At 43.8% G+C, this 16,589-nt stretch overlaps 1 protein-coding gene across 10 annotated transcripts in view; it reads right to left on the reverse strand.

Moving 5' to 3' along the window:
• Window positions 1-16,589, reverse strand: part of Ambra1 (autophagy and beclin 1 regulator 1) — a 206,923-nt gene that overhangs the window by 7,568 nt on the left and 182,766 nt on the right. For 9 of the 10 annotated variants that reach the window (XM_027422502.2, XM_027422501.2, XM_027422499.2 and 6 more), the window contains 3 exons: window positions 10,880-11,019; window positions 1,489-1,581; window positions 272-465 (listed from right to left, as the gene is read on the reverse strand). In XM_027422502.2, coding sequence (XP_027278303.1) covers window positions 272-465; window positions 1,489-1,581; window positions 10,880-11,019 — 427 coding nt within the window. The remainder of the gene's footprint in view (window positions 1-271; window positions 466-1,488; window positions 1,582-10,879; window positions 11,020-16,589) is intronic. The other variant, XM_027422500.2, reaches the window with a different exon arrangement.

A 16,589-nucleotide genomic window follows, 5' to 3' on the forward strand; every position in this document is an offset into this window, starting at 1 on the left:
TGTAGCCACAACAGCATCAAAACACTGGTACAAGAGGAGCACCAAGAGCCTTTCTTGTAGCAGTCCTAATATGCCATGCTAGTTGAAGAGAGATAAACTAGAGGCGCAGGGAACCTGGCTCAGCTCTGGAAGGGGCACTTCCTATGGAATCTCACTTCCCATGCACACTCTTTGGTAAACAGTCTGGGTCCTCCAAGAACACAAGTCTAACTTGCCCTGAGAAGGCAGATTTCTAGTCAGATGTCCCCTGCTAGCAGTTCAACGTTCCTACCTTCACCAGGACCTGAGGATGCTGTCCCTGGTTCCTCTTCTTCCCTCTCAGTCTGTGTTTCAGCATTCTGTAACTGGAGGGCCAGAGTCTGTGTGCCCTGAGATGTCACAGATGTGGTAGGGTTCCGAGGTTGCAGTCCGATTGCATTCATCAAGCCCATGTCTCTGTCTGTCCGCCATGTGGCTCGACTGGTTCTAAGGCAAAAAAGACAGACTGAAGTCAGGAAGGCTTGGGACAAGCCCATCACAGAAGTCTTGGACTCCACACCAATTCTAGTCCCATAGCTTAAAAAGGGAGGGCCATGACACTACAAGTACCTCCTCTCATGGCGGCTATGAAGAAAGAGCCTTGTAGGGTTGGAGTATAGCTACCCACACGTGAGGCCCAGGCCCACGGCCAGTGCCCTCCTTTCCTTGGATATTCTCTAGACACAGACTTTTGAGATAGCTAGGTCAGGCCACAAAGCTGAGTCCCCGACTTCTGAGACTCACCAATTACTCACTTTTAGCTTCTTTTGGGATTACTGCTCCAGCCTGTGCCCTGTGAGTCCTACAGGAAGCAGGACCTGCCTTAGTTCTCCTATTGAACCAGTATTTTGTTTTTACAATGCTCCAGGTCTCATCAGTGGATTAAGTGAAAAAGAAGATCAGAGCCGGATTCCTATTCTAAGTGGCCCATGGGCTACAGTCATTGGCAGCTTGATCTCTGTGGCCCTAGTCATCTGAACATCTGAACATACCCAACTCCACAATTCTCTACTGTAACAGAGAAGAGTTCACAAGGCAGCATTTTTCTCCAGGATTTCTCTCTCTCTTCTTACTCCAAGTGTGCTCAGACAACATGGCCAGAATGAGAGAAGGCATGTGTTCTATAATGAGACTCTTAAGAGCAAGGGTTTTGTCTTCTTCTTTTGTAATTCTGTGATGTGTGTATCTGCGTGTGAGTATAGGCATGTGAGTGCCTACAGAAACCAGAGGCATCAGATCCCCTTAGAGCTGGAGTTGTAGGTGGTTGTGAGCTGCCTGATGTAGGGGTTGGGAACCAAACTCAGGTCCTCCTTAAGAGCAGCATGCACTCTAAAACCAATCCCTTTAGCCCTTGTCTTGTTTTGACTATATGTAAAAGCCTAACACAAGTAATAGGTCAATGAAAAGCTGTTTTGGTTGAGGAAAGACCCAGAGATCCTCAAACCCAGGAGTCTTCTGACTTTAGCTTACCCAGGCCGCTCGCTGCTCCTGCTGTTTGAGTGGACAGTGAAGACTGTCTCATTTAGCTGGTCCCAGTAGTACTCAACACCAGAATTTAAGGCCCTGAAGATCCATTGGGAAAGGTGAGAAATAGAAGGTGAGAGGTGTTAGAGAGGTGATTAAGAACTCTTGACAAGTCCCGGGCTTGGGCGCTGTGGGAGGCTGCATCCTGTACATCTTCTGGGAAGGGAGACCAGGTCAGAAATGCTCCCTCATTACGGTGCTCAATGTTGGAGCATGTGGTAGTAGTTTCAATGTAATTGGCCTCCATAAGTTCAAAGGGAGTGGCACTATTAGGAAGTGTGGCTTTGTTTAAGTCGGTATGACTTTGTTGGAGGAAGTGTCTCACTGTGGAGGTGGGCTTTGAGGTCTGACATATCCTCAAGTCATGCCCAGTGTTTTCACTCCCTTCCTGTTGACTATAGGTCAAGATGTAAGAATCTTAGCTCCCTCTCTGGCACCAAGTCTGCCTGCACACCACGATGATAATGAACTAAACCTCTGAAACTGTTAAGTCACCCCACTAAATGTTTTCTTTTATATGAGTTGCCATAGTTATGGTGTCTCTTCGCAGCAATAGAAACCCTAAGGCAGAGCATCTCAGACATTTTGAATATCCCAATGCCTTCAGTATGCTTCCCTTACAGCCAAGAGGCAATAAAAATCACCAATACCAGATATGCAGCAGGTTCCATGTATTCTTCATACATGCCAATAGTGGCTAGATTGAGAGTTACTAGAGAGACATGTGTCATGGACAGTTGCCAGAAGGGACCACACAGTCTCCAAAAGCAGAGGCCCATGCCCTGAATCCTTTCCTATTGCCAAGGTGCCATGAGGAAGAATGGAGTAACTCAACAATCTTATCTGATTGGAGTTGAATGGCTATACCATTTTCTTTTCTAGACTTAGAGCTTCCTTGGCCAGGGTCAGGAAGACAATCAAGCTGTAGTTCAGGCAGACCTTCTGCAGTGTTCTTCCTGCTGAGCTCCCTGGGCTGCCAACCTATCAGGCAGCTTCTCCCCATGCCAGGGGAAGCAGTGGTCACTTCATCTCTCTTTACTGACTTGCCACCACAAGCTACAGTCCTGGATAACAATGTGGATCCCTAAACAGAACTGCTGCTAGGGATTCAGTAGTGACAAAGTGCCTATCCAGCATGCATAAGGCCCTAGATTAAATCTCTAGCACCACAAATGCAAGACCATTTTGCTTTTGAAGATTCCTCCCTATCTAGGCAGAATGGCAAATACTTATAGTGCTAACAACTTGAGAGATAGAGGCAGAAGGTTCAAGAATTGAAGGCTAGCCAGGAGGTGGTGGCACATGCCTTTAATCTCAGCACTCGGGAGGCAGAGGCAGGTGGATCTCTGAGTTCCAGACGAGCCTGGTCTACAACGCGAGTTCCAGGACAAGTTCCAAAGCTACAGAGAAACCCTGTCTGGAAGAACAAAAAAACAAAACAAACAAACAAACAAAAAACAAATTGAGAGAGAGAGAGAGAAAGAGAGAGAGAGAGAGAGAGAGAGAGAGAGAGAGAGAGAGAGGAGAGAGAGAGAGAATTGGAGGCTAGCCTATGTGGAACTCTGTCTCACAAAGCAAATAAGCAAAAACTTAAATAAAATAAATACCCTTCTTTGATAAAGTATTGCCTTATAGCAGACACTATGGTTGAGAGTAGGGTGCTGGTGATTGCTGTAAAGTGTGGGGACAGGGGTAAGGAAGAGGGTTTGTCTTTAAAGATTTGTTTTTATTTTACGTGTATGAGTGCTTGCAGGTATGTATGTACACCACACACATGCTTGGTGCCTGTGGAAGTCAAACAAGGGCGTTTGATCTTCTAGAACTGGAGTTACACATTGTCAGCTGTAGGTAGAGACCTCTAGGCACCTGTGGCGCTGACCAAGCCCCTTTGGGCGTGGCCACAGGTGCATATGGGGCATGTGGGATAAAGGTCTCAGAGAGCTGCTGAGACTAACCTGGGTCATCAGTTTCTCATGTAAGTGATTTCCCCTTAATAAATTAACCATCAATATCCATATCCCGTGTATGGTTATTTTCCTCTACAGTCAGCCACCAAGTGAATGCTAGGAATTGAACCTGGATCCTCTGCAACAACAGCAAGTGAACCCATCAAAACATGCTGGTGCAAACATTCTCTGATTAGATTTAGTTCACCCCATGAGATGTAATCCATATGACACTATTAGTGTAGCCACAAACCTGAGACTGAATAGGTCATGGGCCTAGAGGAAAACCAACCCTATTGTTCTGTTAAAGGAACACAACAATAAAATGACTCCTAATGACATTCTGCTATACCCAAAGATCAGTGCTTTGCCATCATTAGAGAAGCTTCTTGCAGTAGATGGTAATTAACAGAGAGACCCAGAACTAGATAGTGTGCAGAGAATGAGAGACTTTGGAGCACTCCATCTTAAATGGGATGTCTTCATTAAACTCCTCCCCTTAGGGCTCAGAGAGCGATGCAGAAGAGGAGGCAGATTGTAAGAGCTAGAAGTGGTGGATGACTCGAAGGAAACATTGTTCTCCAGACTTCACAGGACTAATGCACATATAAACTCAAAGAGACTGTAGTAGCATGAGCAGGGCCTGTGCAGATTCGAGCTAGATGAAGTGCCAGTGCTAAGAGGGAAAGTGGACATGAGTTACCATTTCTAGGCAGGAAACCATCTGCAATTGATAACTGCTTGCAAAGGAAAAATTAATTTTCTCCAATGAATTTAATCACACTCCAGGGTAGAGCCCCACGCCTAGGAATAGTTGGCTAATACAAAACAAACTCAATGGTATTTTTGTAGACTTTTGTCTTATATTGCTTTGTTTGGTTATAATTTTTTTGTTTTCACTGGTCTTTTGCTTGTATATTCTGGTTTTCATTTATGTGGTTTTGTATATGTTTTTGTTTTTGAAGAGAGAAAAGGCAAGGAGAGGATCTGGGAGGTGTTGCAGGAGAGGAAAAGTATAATCAGAACATATGAAAGATTTTTTTCAATTAAAAAGTGAAAAAAGAACAGCAAGTGTTCTTAATTACTGAGCCATCTTTCCAACATCTCCTAAAACATTTTATATTTACTAAGTATTATTAAATATTTAGCGTAGTGTGTGTGTGTGTGTGTGTGTGTGTGTGTGTGTGTGTGTGTGTGTGCGCGCGCGCGTGCGTGACACACGGTACAACAGGCATGTGAAGGTCTAAGGACAATGTGTGGCAGTTGGTTTTCTCCTTTCACCATATGGGTCCTAATATCAAATTCAGGCTGTGAGGCATGGAGTCGGGTACCTTCACCCACTGGTCCATCAATCTAACTAAACAACAGTTTTAAGTTCACTAGTTATATCTAGTAGATAGCCTAAGTGATATCTAAAACATCTCACGGTGCTCCAGACCAAGTCAAGAAACACACATATTGAAGAGCTTGGGCTTGAAGAGCTCTGTTCTTCCAACTTTATATTCTTAGCTCTAATTCCAGTGTTTAGGAGGTAAGCATGGCTAAAGGAGGCTGTCAGGGTGGGCCTTAACCTATTAGAACTATGGTCTTACAAGAAAAAGGAGAGAGGACTCAGAGACACAGCTGTGGCATGGTGAGATGGCAGGCATCTATAAACAAGGAAGAGAGCTCTCTCAGTAAACCCTTGATGGTACTGATGTTGGCATTCCAGCTTCTAGAACTGGAAGAAAATAAACAGCCAGCACAGACCTGGACAGGAGAACTGCAGTGGGAGATGGGGCTGCCTTGTGTAGAAGGCAGCAGAATTGGGGAAAGGTCCCAGATCTAGATGTACAGAGCTTGTTATTCTGGGCAGATATTTTACCTAAGAGAATGTTGGCTTCCTCTTTCTCTGCTCTCCTATCTGCATGCAGATCTCATGGTCACATGACTCTTACTCAGACCCCTCTTTACAGAGTACAGTTTCCTTCCTCCAAATAGTTATTTCTGTGGGGTTTATTTAGGCTACTGGAGGACAAAGGTGAGAGACAGCCTTTTATTAGGGAAAGGCAAATGTCCAGAAGCAAACTGCAGAGCCTCCCAAAACAGCACTTTTTGGTGAGCAAATCCTGGCTGCATTATGTCTATGTGAAGCCAGCTGTCAAGAACCCTTTGATTTACAAACTTGTCAAGATTTATTGACAGGTTGTAATACCATGTGGGTCTCTGCCAAATCCCGCCTCTGTAATTCCTGTTACTCAGGGCTAGTTAGTGACAACAAACTGTTCACACCTAACCTACAACAAAGCATGTACTGTGTAACCAGGAACCTTCTTCCTATCTCAGAACAAAATCTTTAAAAGAACCAGTCTGTCTGGGACCATCAATGGGACACCAAGGGTAAGGCTGGAGGATCTTAAGTTTGAGCCCTGGCTATTCTGCTGTTTCTGTGGCCAGGGAGCCTGACAATGGCAAGGCAAGTCTTGGATTTAATTTCAAATCTGGGTACTATACTGTACTGTACTAAATGATCAGAGCTGAAGATACTCTCTCTGGTGACTAAATGTCACTGATTCTGCCTTTAAGTTAAAAGAATGATTTGCAGCCAGCTCTTTCTTTCTTGGGATTTGGTGTGGATGAGGGAGGCACTGTCCTGGGTTCTTCCTGGGAGGTAGACAAACACACAAAGGCATAAAGACTGGGAAGTGTTTCAAATGGGCTTTGACACAGCACCTGACTCTCTTCAGCAGCCTTTCTAAGCTGTGCTTTGGGGTGTGGTTCAATCAGTCTCACTGCTGGAACCCTCCCGGGCAGCCTTGCTTTCTCCAAGGTCCCAATGTTCTATCCACATAATCTGTGGCTCTGAGCTTCCTAACTTCTTGAGAACACTCTTCATCTGTGGGTCTAAGGGTTGTCTCTGAGGACCGTTTCCAGGAGGACTGGCATTTACCTGCATCATCTCTACAGTGAGGGAAAGAGCTGGCATCTGGCTCTCCTGAGGATGGAGTCTCTGTGGCAGTTCTGGCTCCCCTTTGCATTCCAAAGTGTGTATTTCCCCTGCTTGGTTAATGCTTGATTATAATTACCATTTACACTGGTAGCTCCCTCTAAGGAACAGAATTGGGGCTTTGCAAGGAGTACCACCCTTGGCCAAGGTTCCAGGTGCTCCATGCTCAGGCTACTTTTCTTCTGCCAATCTCTAGTCTGCCTTCTGAACTGACTCTGGAAGCAGTGGTCTAGTAATGCCTCCCTGCACCCTCATTTAACAGGGAAAAACATGTGAAGCCAGTGGTCCTTCACACCCCCTGTGAGGATCAGTGGTGGTGGCTGAGCTGGCAATCAGCCAGAGGCACAGCAGCAGCTGCTGTGAAGTAGTGAGGTATACCTCATTGCTAGGAAGGGGGCAGAGGATGATTACTGGGCTACTGGCCACCATGGTGTGATAGCTTGGAACAGGGACAGTCTTTTCACTTGTCCTGAGTTCTTTCCTATGGTAAGATGGGATATTCTTTAAAGCCTTTGTCTACTGACAAGTAGGGATTTACAACCACCAAGAGATACCCAAGGAGCTTGTTCCCAGGCTTTGTGCTGGCAAGAGTGCTGAGGCTGAGACAATGGAAGAGAATCAAGACCAGCATTGAGAGCACAAAATGCAATGCAGCTGCCTGTGCCTGGACAAAGGCAGACAACCACCTGGTTTTTTTGGGGAGGGGAGGGGCTGCAATCTTGGCCCAGCTGGTGGGCTGGATTCTGTGCCCTTGGGAATGGGTGTGCCAGAGAACTATGTCACCCAGGGACAGGCAGCAAGCCTTAAGCAGCTGCCTATGAAACAGGCACCCTAAGCCTCTACACGTCTCTATTTGTTCCCAGTGTAGGCAAGAGGCCTATCATAGATGTCAACACTCTGGCTTACCCTCCTATTTTCCAATGAACCAATCACCTGTTTCACCTAAATAGGACCTGGGAAGCCACAAAAGCATGAACGTGACATACTTTTATGCAGGAGAGAATGTTACTTTCTTCAAAATTAAAAAAACACCAACTTTAAAAAAAAAAAAAAACACATTCTGTGTACATTTGTGTGATGCTCATTGGAAGTCAAGAGAACAACTTCAGGGAGTTGATTGTTTCCTTCTACCTTGTGAGCCCTGGGGATTAAACTCTGGTCATCACACTCAGAAGCAGGCCTTTACTTTTTGAGCCATCTCAAAAGCCTTGTTTTATTTTTCATTTTTTGAGACAGAGTCTTGCTACCTAACCCAAGGTAGCTTCAAACTCAAGATAATCCTCTTGCCATAGCCTCCTGAGATTAGAGTCATGCACCACCATACTCCGCTTTAGAGGGACTTTTTTTTTTTTTTTTTTTTTTTAAATGGGAAATGAGCTATCAGTTATAGGAAAGAGATCTGGATTGGAAAATTCAGAGACCCAATTCTAACAGTGATTTGTTCTGAGGCCTTAGAAACTGATAATTGTCTTTACCTTGCCTGAAGTAAAACTAACAGATATGAAGGTGGCTGAGCTTTAAGCTCAGCACAGTGGAAAGAGCCTGAGATGTGGAGTGTGAGGGAGTCCAGGCTACAGCACATGTCAAAGTCAGTCTTGTCTACACAGTGAGACTTTGGGAAAACTTTGAAGAACCTAAGACAAAGTCTCACCTATTCCAAATTTATAACAGACCTGCCTTACGGCTATGGGATCCCAAGAAATCAGAATAAATAGCAGACTGGTGGGCTAAGTTACCTCCAGTTGGCCTAGGAGGGACTGCCCCACGGCCCAGTGCCCATTTTATTTAGGGAAGAGGCTTGAGCTTCTGGTGGGTAAGAGTTTCCTAGGAGCCCAAGATGGCTTAGGCTCAATGAGACTCTGGGATGCTGAAGACAACATATGGGGAGAAGAGAGAAAATAGAGGCCAAAGCCACCTTCATGTTTGGCTGAGGAGTCTGTGACTCACACCAAATACGTGGGCTAGGGTTTGAGACATGACATCTGGGAGGAGGGATGACAACAAACTGGGTTAGAGAGTGCCTTTGGGAGGGTAGATCACTTTGTAAAGGAGAGGGCTTTGCTAGGGACAAAGGTGAGTGGTAGGAGCCATGGATAAAACAAGACTGCAGAAGAATGAGGTCTCTGAAAAATAGGAAAAGAAAGGCCTATAAGTATAGTGTTGCTATGAATAAAATTATGGTCCAGAATCCTATACCAATTTTGGAAAAGATGTCTACTAGATTTCTCTTAGGAATTCCTAAAGAGAAGAAATAAGATAACAAGCTTCATGTGGTTTGGGGAGAAGTATTTGAGAACCCACACAGACCCTAGACTAGGGACAGCACAGAGAAAGGACAGAAAGTGACAGGTCCAGCATCTAGGCTAAAAATGGCAGTTATCAAAGAGGTAGGCTATGCTCTGGAAAAACACAAGGAAGTAGTGAGAGATGCTTCCTGGACACAGAGCCTTAGGAGCAAGTTGCTGCCAGAACAGGGCCCCTCTCCCTGCTCTAAAACCAGCTTTACTGGGTCAGACTTTTTAAACAGCAGCCTCTCTTTGGGAGGGTGTCCAAATATTCAAGATGAAATGAAGGCCCTATTGGTTCTAATGAACCAGGTTTTCTCTCCCAAGTGCCATTGTCCTAACTTAGTTGAGAGCTGACAGGGTCAGTCAGCAGTCACCTACCAGACCACAAGAACAGATCCAAATACATACATCAGAAAAAACACCAAGGCCCCATCAAAGCCCAAACAAAGGCATCTGGAAGGTGGGGATGTAGATCAATTGAAGAATGCTTGCCCAGCAAATTAATATACAAAGTCCTGGACTTCCCAGTACAGCATAAACTGGTTGTGATGGCACATGGCTATAATCCCAGCACATGGAAGGTGGAGGCAAGAGGATCAGAAGATCTGAAGTTCAAGATCCTCCCTGGTAATATAGAAGTTCTGAGGCTAGCCTGAGATACATAAGAGCTCGTCTCCAAAAAATAAAATAAATAGAAATAAAGATAATGTGGGTACATCCAAAAACCAAATACCAAAGACTTTGTAAGACGAGTCACAACATGCAGTCTGTGTACAACAACACTCTAGAAAACTGCACCAAGTAAAGAATAGAATTAGGGCAGCCTGGAGGCAGAAGTGGCATTTAGTCAGCTGGCTCCCCATAGTGTTCCACACAGCAATCAGCCTGATCTGCAGTGAAGCAGGGCTTCACACTCTCCACCTGACTGAGCCTAGAAACTGATAATAAAGCAGGCTGATTTCAGGGTCTTGAGTAAGTGCCTGGAGAGACCTCTATTGCCCCCAAAAAACCAGAGGAAGGGAAAAGGAGTCATTAGGTTAGAAGTGTTCTTGCTCCCCTTCTCCCCTTGCTTCAAGTCCAGATAATAATCACTGTAACTTTAAATTGAGCTTTCCAATATGCTTTCACTACTGAGCTAGAGCTTCAAGTAAAAAGGAACAGAGGCAGGCTCTTAAGAGATCGGTAGTCTGACCAATGGGTTTGTTTATTTTATGTGCATGTTTATTTTTATTACATATTTAAAAATATAATAATATATTGTTGATATAATATAAATAATAAACATGCTATTTATAATTTTTATATAATATATAATTTTATTTTTATAATAAAAATGAAATATTGTATGTATATGTTTGTCTGCATGTATGTATATGCACCACATTTATCCTGACCCATAGAGATCAGAAGAGGGAATCAAATCTCCCAGAACTAGGGTTACAAATGGTCATGAACCATGATGCTAATACTGGGAACTTAACCTGGGTCTCTACAAGAGAAATAGTGCTCTTGACTGCTGAACCATCCCCAAACTGGGGTTTTATCAAGACTGTTTTCAATTTTATTTCCTAAGTCTGTTGCATTTACATAAACATGAGACCACTTGTTGAATTTTTCCAAAAAAGGTTTTAAAAAAACCTTTGATATCCATTCTTTTGCCTGAGGGCACTTTACAATCACTAGGAAGCCTCCACCACAAATCAGCATTCTCAGCCTTCTGTAACTTTGAAATTGGAGCTCACTATATAAACCATGCTGGACTCATGATCCTCCTGCTTCATCCTCCAAAGTAGTTGGGTTTATAGGGTACCACACCATACCCAGTTATTAAAGCAGTCTTTTGACAACATTTGGAATGAAGAGGAACTCTAGCTTGAGAGAAGTAGTAGCCTGGGCAATTGTGGTATGAGAACAATATGAAAACACAGAAGGCCCCTCCCCCTGTGTAGTGGAGGCTAGTTTCGAACTTCATCCTTTTGCTCATGTCCTTCATGGACTACCTCCAATACCTCTCTAGCAGGATTTGGATTGTTCTTGTAAAAGGCCCTACCTGGTTGGTCAGACCCACAAGTGAGCACTTCAGATAGTGCCCATACCCAACCCCTTGAGGAACTCACTCTGGTCGGCAGATCACCAGGTCTCCTTTGTTGGTGCCATAGGCCAAACCAAGCCCTGGCTCAGGTAGCCATCGGGCAGAGTTGATGCTGACATGTCTCCGCTGGTCAGCAGGCATGGGGTAAAGGACGTTGAAAACTCTCTGGGTGGGAGACAGAGAAGAGAATGGGAGGAGAAACAATTTGTTACCAAAAAATAACAAAATCCAAGGAAGATCAAATTAACTGCAGGGAGGGGAGGAGACTTCAGGCAGGAAATGGGCTGACTTTCAACTCATTTGAGACCCTGGGGAAGGAGTGGGAACCCTCTTACTTTCCAGAGAGCTAGGTCTCTTCTAGGAGCACACTTACATTCTTACCCTCTCAGCACTCCTTACCCCACTACTCTGAAATCAGGATCAGAAGGGCCTCAACTACAGCCCACCATGGAAAGGAATGGCCATAATTTTCCTCTGACCAGCATATAACCTGTGAAAGGCAACCTGGGCTGGTAGTATTGTTACTATGGAAACCCCAGAGCTCTCACAGCAATGGGGAATTGGAGGTGATAGGGGGGCGGGAGGGGGTGATAACATCAGAGAACATTCTTAATTCATCTAATTAAAAGCACTGTTAAAACTGCTATTGTTAAGGAAACCCAAAAGGTATATTCAGATGTGGGGAGCAGGGTAGAGGGGAATCTTCAACTTGCAGGCCCATGACTTCCTTCTGGCTTATATAAACCACCTTTAGATCCATCTCCTCTCTCAAAGGCAGAGATACCCCTTTCAGGGACTTCAGTTATCTTCCCAGAAGCTACTTTGTCCGGAGGGTGACCTGGTTTCATCTAGATTTTGGGCTGAAGGGAAATCCAGTGACAAGGTCTCTGACACTGACCTGAGAATCATTTCAAAAGCACCTCTGGTCAGAGATTGGGGCAGGGAAGAGAAAAATGAAAGACAGGGGCATTTACTTGAACTTAACTTTGAACTCTGATGTAACTACATAACAACTTGACTAGATCTCAGCTTAAAAATCCCCACACTCAAATCTGAGGATATAGCACAACTGCCATCGTGCTTGCCTAAGCATGCGTGGCCCTGAGTTTCATCTCCAGCATCACAGAAACTTGGTCTGATGATACACACCCAAAATCACAGTACTTAGGAGGAAACAGATGACCAGTCATCTTTGGCTACAAAAAGTTAAAAACCAGTCTGGGCTATGTGACACTCTATTTCAAAAAAAGAAAGAAAGAAAAGAAAAAAGAGAGCCGAGATGCAATGTGCTCATTGGTGCACTTTCGTAAAACACCAAAGCCCTGGATTTCATGCTGAGTTCTACAAATGGCAGGGGAATGGGGGACATGGAACTGACCAACCAGCCACCACTAACACCAACAAAACACTTGCATTTAAATAATGAGGCACATTTATGAGGGACATAAAAATTGCCTGGCATGGCATAAGCTTATAAATGGTAGCTGCTGATACTGTTGTGAGGAACCTGCATTTAGGATCTTTACAAAGGGCCTGTGAAAGGGCAGGAACTGAGACTCCTTATCTCTGTCTGCTTTGTTCTCGCCTCCCTGATTTTAAACTGTCAAGTGGGGATGGGTTTCCTCTGTCTTGCTTCTAGGGATGACAAAGGCAGGGTAGTTTAAAGTATGGTTTAGAGAGCAATACATGTAGACTGAATTTAAGGTGGTTTGATAACTAAAAATTATTATCTTGGAGTTAGGGTCTTGCCCAAGCTGCTCTTGAGTTTTTAGGTTCAAATGATCCTTCCATGTCAGTCATATGTAATTTGATAATTCTTTTTCTGTCTTTTTTTTTTTTTTTTTTTTTTTCCTGAGACAGAGTTTCTCTGTGTAGTGTTGGCTATCTTGGAACTCCCTTTGTAGACCAAGCTGGCCTCAAACTCAGAGATCTAACTGCCTCTGTCTCCAGATTTCTGGGATTAAAGGTGTGTACCATACCCAGCTGATAATTATTTTTTGATTATTCTAGTAAGAGACTAAGAGGGGGAGAGAAAATAATATGCTCAAAATATTTTGTATGAACACTTAAAATAAATTTAAAAAGAGAATAAAAGAAAAAAGTAATGAAATTAAAAACTGAGGTGGGCATGGTGGTGCAGCCTTGTAATCCTAACCCTTGAGGCTGGGCAGGAGGACCTTGATTTTGAGGTCAGTTATATGATGTGACCCTGCCTAAATGCCTGACTCCAAAGAAATAAAAATCAAACTAAGGGTCTCTTCCATAATCTGCTCAAAGCAAGCAGTCTTGGATTTGATAATATGGATAAGTGTACCTTGGGTACTAACTGGAAAGGCCTTCAGCATGACAGTCTCTACAATGTACACACATTCCATATATTATTACCAGACAAACAAGAGAGTCCTGACTGCTATCAGTAACTTTTCAGGTGTGGCACTGAGAAATGTGTCTAATAGCTTTGGGTACTATTCTGGAATGGCTCTGCTATGGTCCTCAAGGTGAATGAGCCTTTATCCATAATACAGAACTGGCTTTGGCTTGAGTCCTAACTGTACTTCTTGGATTAAGAAACTCTGGGCCTGGCATGACAGAACACATCTGGGATCCTAGCACTTGGAAGTTGAGGCAGGAGGATCAGAAGTTCAAAGCCATTCTAGTTCAAGGCCATTTTGAGACTATCTTGAAACAAAAAGAAAACAAACAAAAAAATAAAGGGCCACAGAGATGGCTCAGCCAGCAGAAGAACTTGCACACAGGCCTGATGACCTCAGGTGTCAAGACATCCTAAGGTGTGAAGAGACAAGTGACTCCTGAGAGATGTCCTCTGACTTTCACACATGCCATGGCATAAGTGTACCAACACACACACACACACACACACACACACACACACACACACACACACACACACAATTAAAAAACAAAAAAACAAACAAAAAAATTCCAAGTCAACCCTAAACAACAATGACAAAAAACCTCCTATGTTGGGCTTCTAAGATGAACCAGTGGATAAAAGCACTGGCTGCACTCCTAGAGGGCCAGGGTTCAATTCCCAGCATCCAAATGGTGGCTCACAACCATCTGTACTCCATTCCCAGGATCTAACATTCTCTTCTGGTCTCCTTTGGGAATAAGACATACATGTGGTACACAGACATATATATATATGCAGACAAAATACCATACACATTAAGTAAATACACATATTTGTTTAAAAAAAAATCTTCCTGTGAGACTCGTCTCAAAGAATTAGCCAGGGCTCACAAAATTTTCTAACTAAAATCCAGCCCAATGACGTCAGGTACAGTGGCACATACCTTTGTAATCCTAGGGTTTAAAGGAGAGAAGCAGGAGGACTTCTTCAAATCTGAGGTGAGCCTGGGCTACATAAGACCCTAACCAAAAAAAAAAAAAAAAAAAGAAAAAGAAAAAGAAAAAAGGCAGGAGCATTGACTTCATTCAGAACTGCTGATGAGCACTTGGCATGCCTTTTGATGACTTAACAGGTGGCAATATCATTCTTTTTTCTCTGTTCCTTTGAATAAAGAAATGTGGGGGCTAAGGACATGGCTTGGTGGTCAAGAGGGTCTGCTGTTCTTGAGGAGGACCCAAGTTCAGTTCCCAGCATGCATATCTGATGGCTCACAACTGCCTGTAATACCAGCCCCAGTGGATCTGACATCTCTGGCCCCCAAAGCACATGTACTCACAAATGTGCATACCTACAAACAGGCATATATGCTTATGCATAGTTAAAAATAAAGCAAAAATCTTAAAAACAAACAAACCAAAAAACCACCAACATAATCAATGTTGTCTTTTCTAGTCTAAATACTCCATGGTAAATACAACGCAACATGTATTCTAACAGGACAGCTTGGTTGTAATCACAAAATGTGGCTAAGACATTTAATCTGTTTAAGGAGGATGAAAATATATTTTAGTAAGTTAAATGCAGGGAGGAAGCCCTGGGGTCAGGCTTTTGCAGCTCTGTAGGGCTTCACAACAAAGAAGCTTTGTAAGAAGAAAAATGCCTAGGCTTTGAGAAAGCAGATGGTTAAGGGATGCCTGAAAATTTCTGATAGGAATCTCAAAGAATTAAAACAAGACAAACCTCTCTTAGAAAATTTCCAGACCAGGAAAAGCAGCAAGCAAACCTACTATATGTCACCAGTTTACCTTTAATTGTCTGTTGCTGCAGAAAGATTAAACAAATACTATCAATTTCCTTCTTACAACAGCAACTTGCTTTGGGGACAAAATTCCCCAAAAGGCCAATATGACAGGTTAACCCAGTTTAGGACAGACAAAGATTAGGATACAGGGACAGGAATGGAACTAATAATTAAAGGTGGAGACTCCTTAGACCTTACTAGCCAAGTCACAACTAGTGTGGCTCAAGAGTCATGGGGATGTGGATTTGTCCACTGGTTCTAGCCTATCTTTCCCAAGTCTGAGTCCTTGAGCAGAGCTGAAGGGGCAGCTCCAAGGGCTGGCCACTTGCAACATCTGGGGATTAGGCTCAATTCTAATTTGTGGCAGGAAGCCAGAAGAACTGCAGCGTTCCTGATAGGCTCTTGCTTCCTCACCACTCTGAAGCATGAGGGTGAGGAGAAGGGAGAGAGATGAGTACAGAAAGCCAGAGGGAGGTGACCGCCTAGAAGATGTAGGTGTATGGGATTACTGGCTCTTAGATACTTTCAGATATTTGTGCAACCCAAAGGCCCTTCTGCAACAAGAACCTGGACCAATCTAAAGAGTTTGAGGGTTTTCTATCTCTTTCCCTGGCCAGAGCTAGACAGCTCTCAGTGTACTTCATGAGAGGAAATGCATTTCCCAAATAGTCATCCCTGGAGATGAGAAAATTATCTGGGCAAAAATTTCCCCAATACTAACAGAGGGTTAGGTAGCTCCAGCTACTCCCAAACCATGTGTGATTTCAGCTATTAGTCTGTATAAACCAGAGACCAGGTTGGCTGTGAGGCTTTTCCAAAACTGCAATGGGGACTCTAAGGGGGATCAAGTTCATCTGCACTGACAGAGCATCTCAGTGAAAGTAGGGGGCAGTTTTGCCTCGCTAAGATTCCACATATACAATTTAAAGAAAGGTTTCTTTCAAGTGTCCTGGAATTCCCCAGGGTGTGTGAAAGGTCAAGCCAGTGAACTGCCAACTTCCATGACCCCATGATAAAAGTGATTTCCCATGAGCTATAACACAGAATTCTAGGATACTGGAAGAGAATTATGAGGACTTGGGGACCCCATGCAAGGCTGAATACAAAACAGAACCACTGATTCCTGTCTGAAAAGTACTGGTTTCACCTGCTTTAGCTGTAGCTAATGCCTTGGAACATGACAGGCACTAGTAACACATCTCCCTCCTGAAAGTACAGCAGTCTCATTTTGTCTATCTCTAGGGAATGGGTCAGGTCACCAAATCTTTATAGTGCTTAGGGAGTAAAGGAAGATTATAATTCTACCTCCACTTCTAGGGGTACAACACAATCCCTCCATGCTTCCCTCTTAGGGTCCTCTGCTGTGGGATAATGCTCTTGTACACTATAAAGATTTGTCACTCGTACTGGCTTAATAAAACACTGATTGGCCAGTAGCCAGGCAGGAAGTATAGGCAGGGTGACCAGACTAGGAGAATCTGGGAAGAGGAAAGGCAGAGATGAAGTGCCAGCCAGACACAGAGGAAGCAAGATGAGAATGCCTTCCTGAGAAAAGGTACC

This window comes from Cricetulus griseus, chromosome 6 (genome assembly GCF_003668045.3).
Source record: "Cricetulus griseus strain 17A/GY chromosome 6, alternate assembly CriGri-PICRH-1.0, whole genome shotgun sequence".
Taxonomy (NCBI): Eukaryota; Metazoa; Chordata; class Mammalia; order Rodentia; family Cricetidae; genus Cricetulus; species Cricetulus griseus.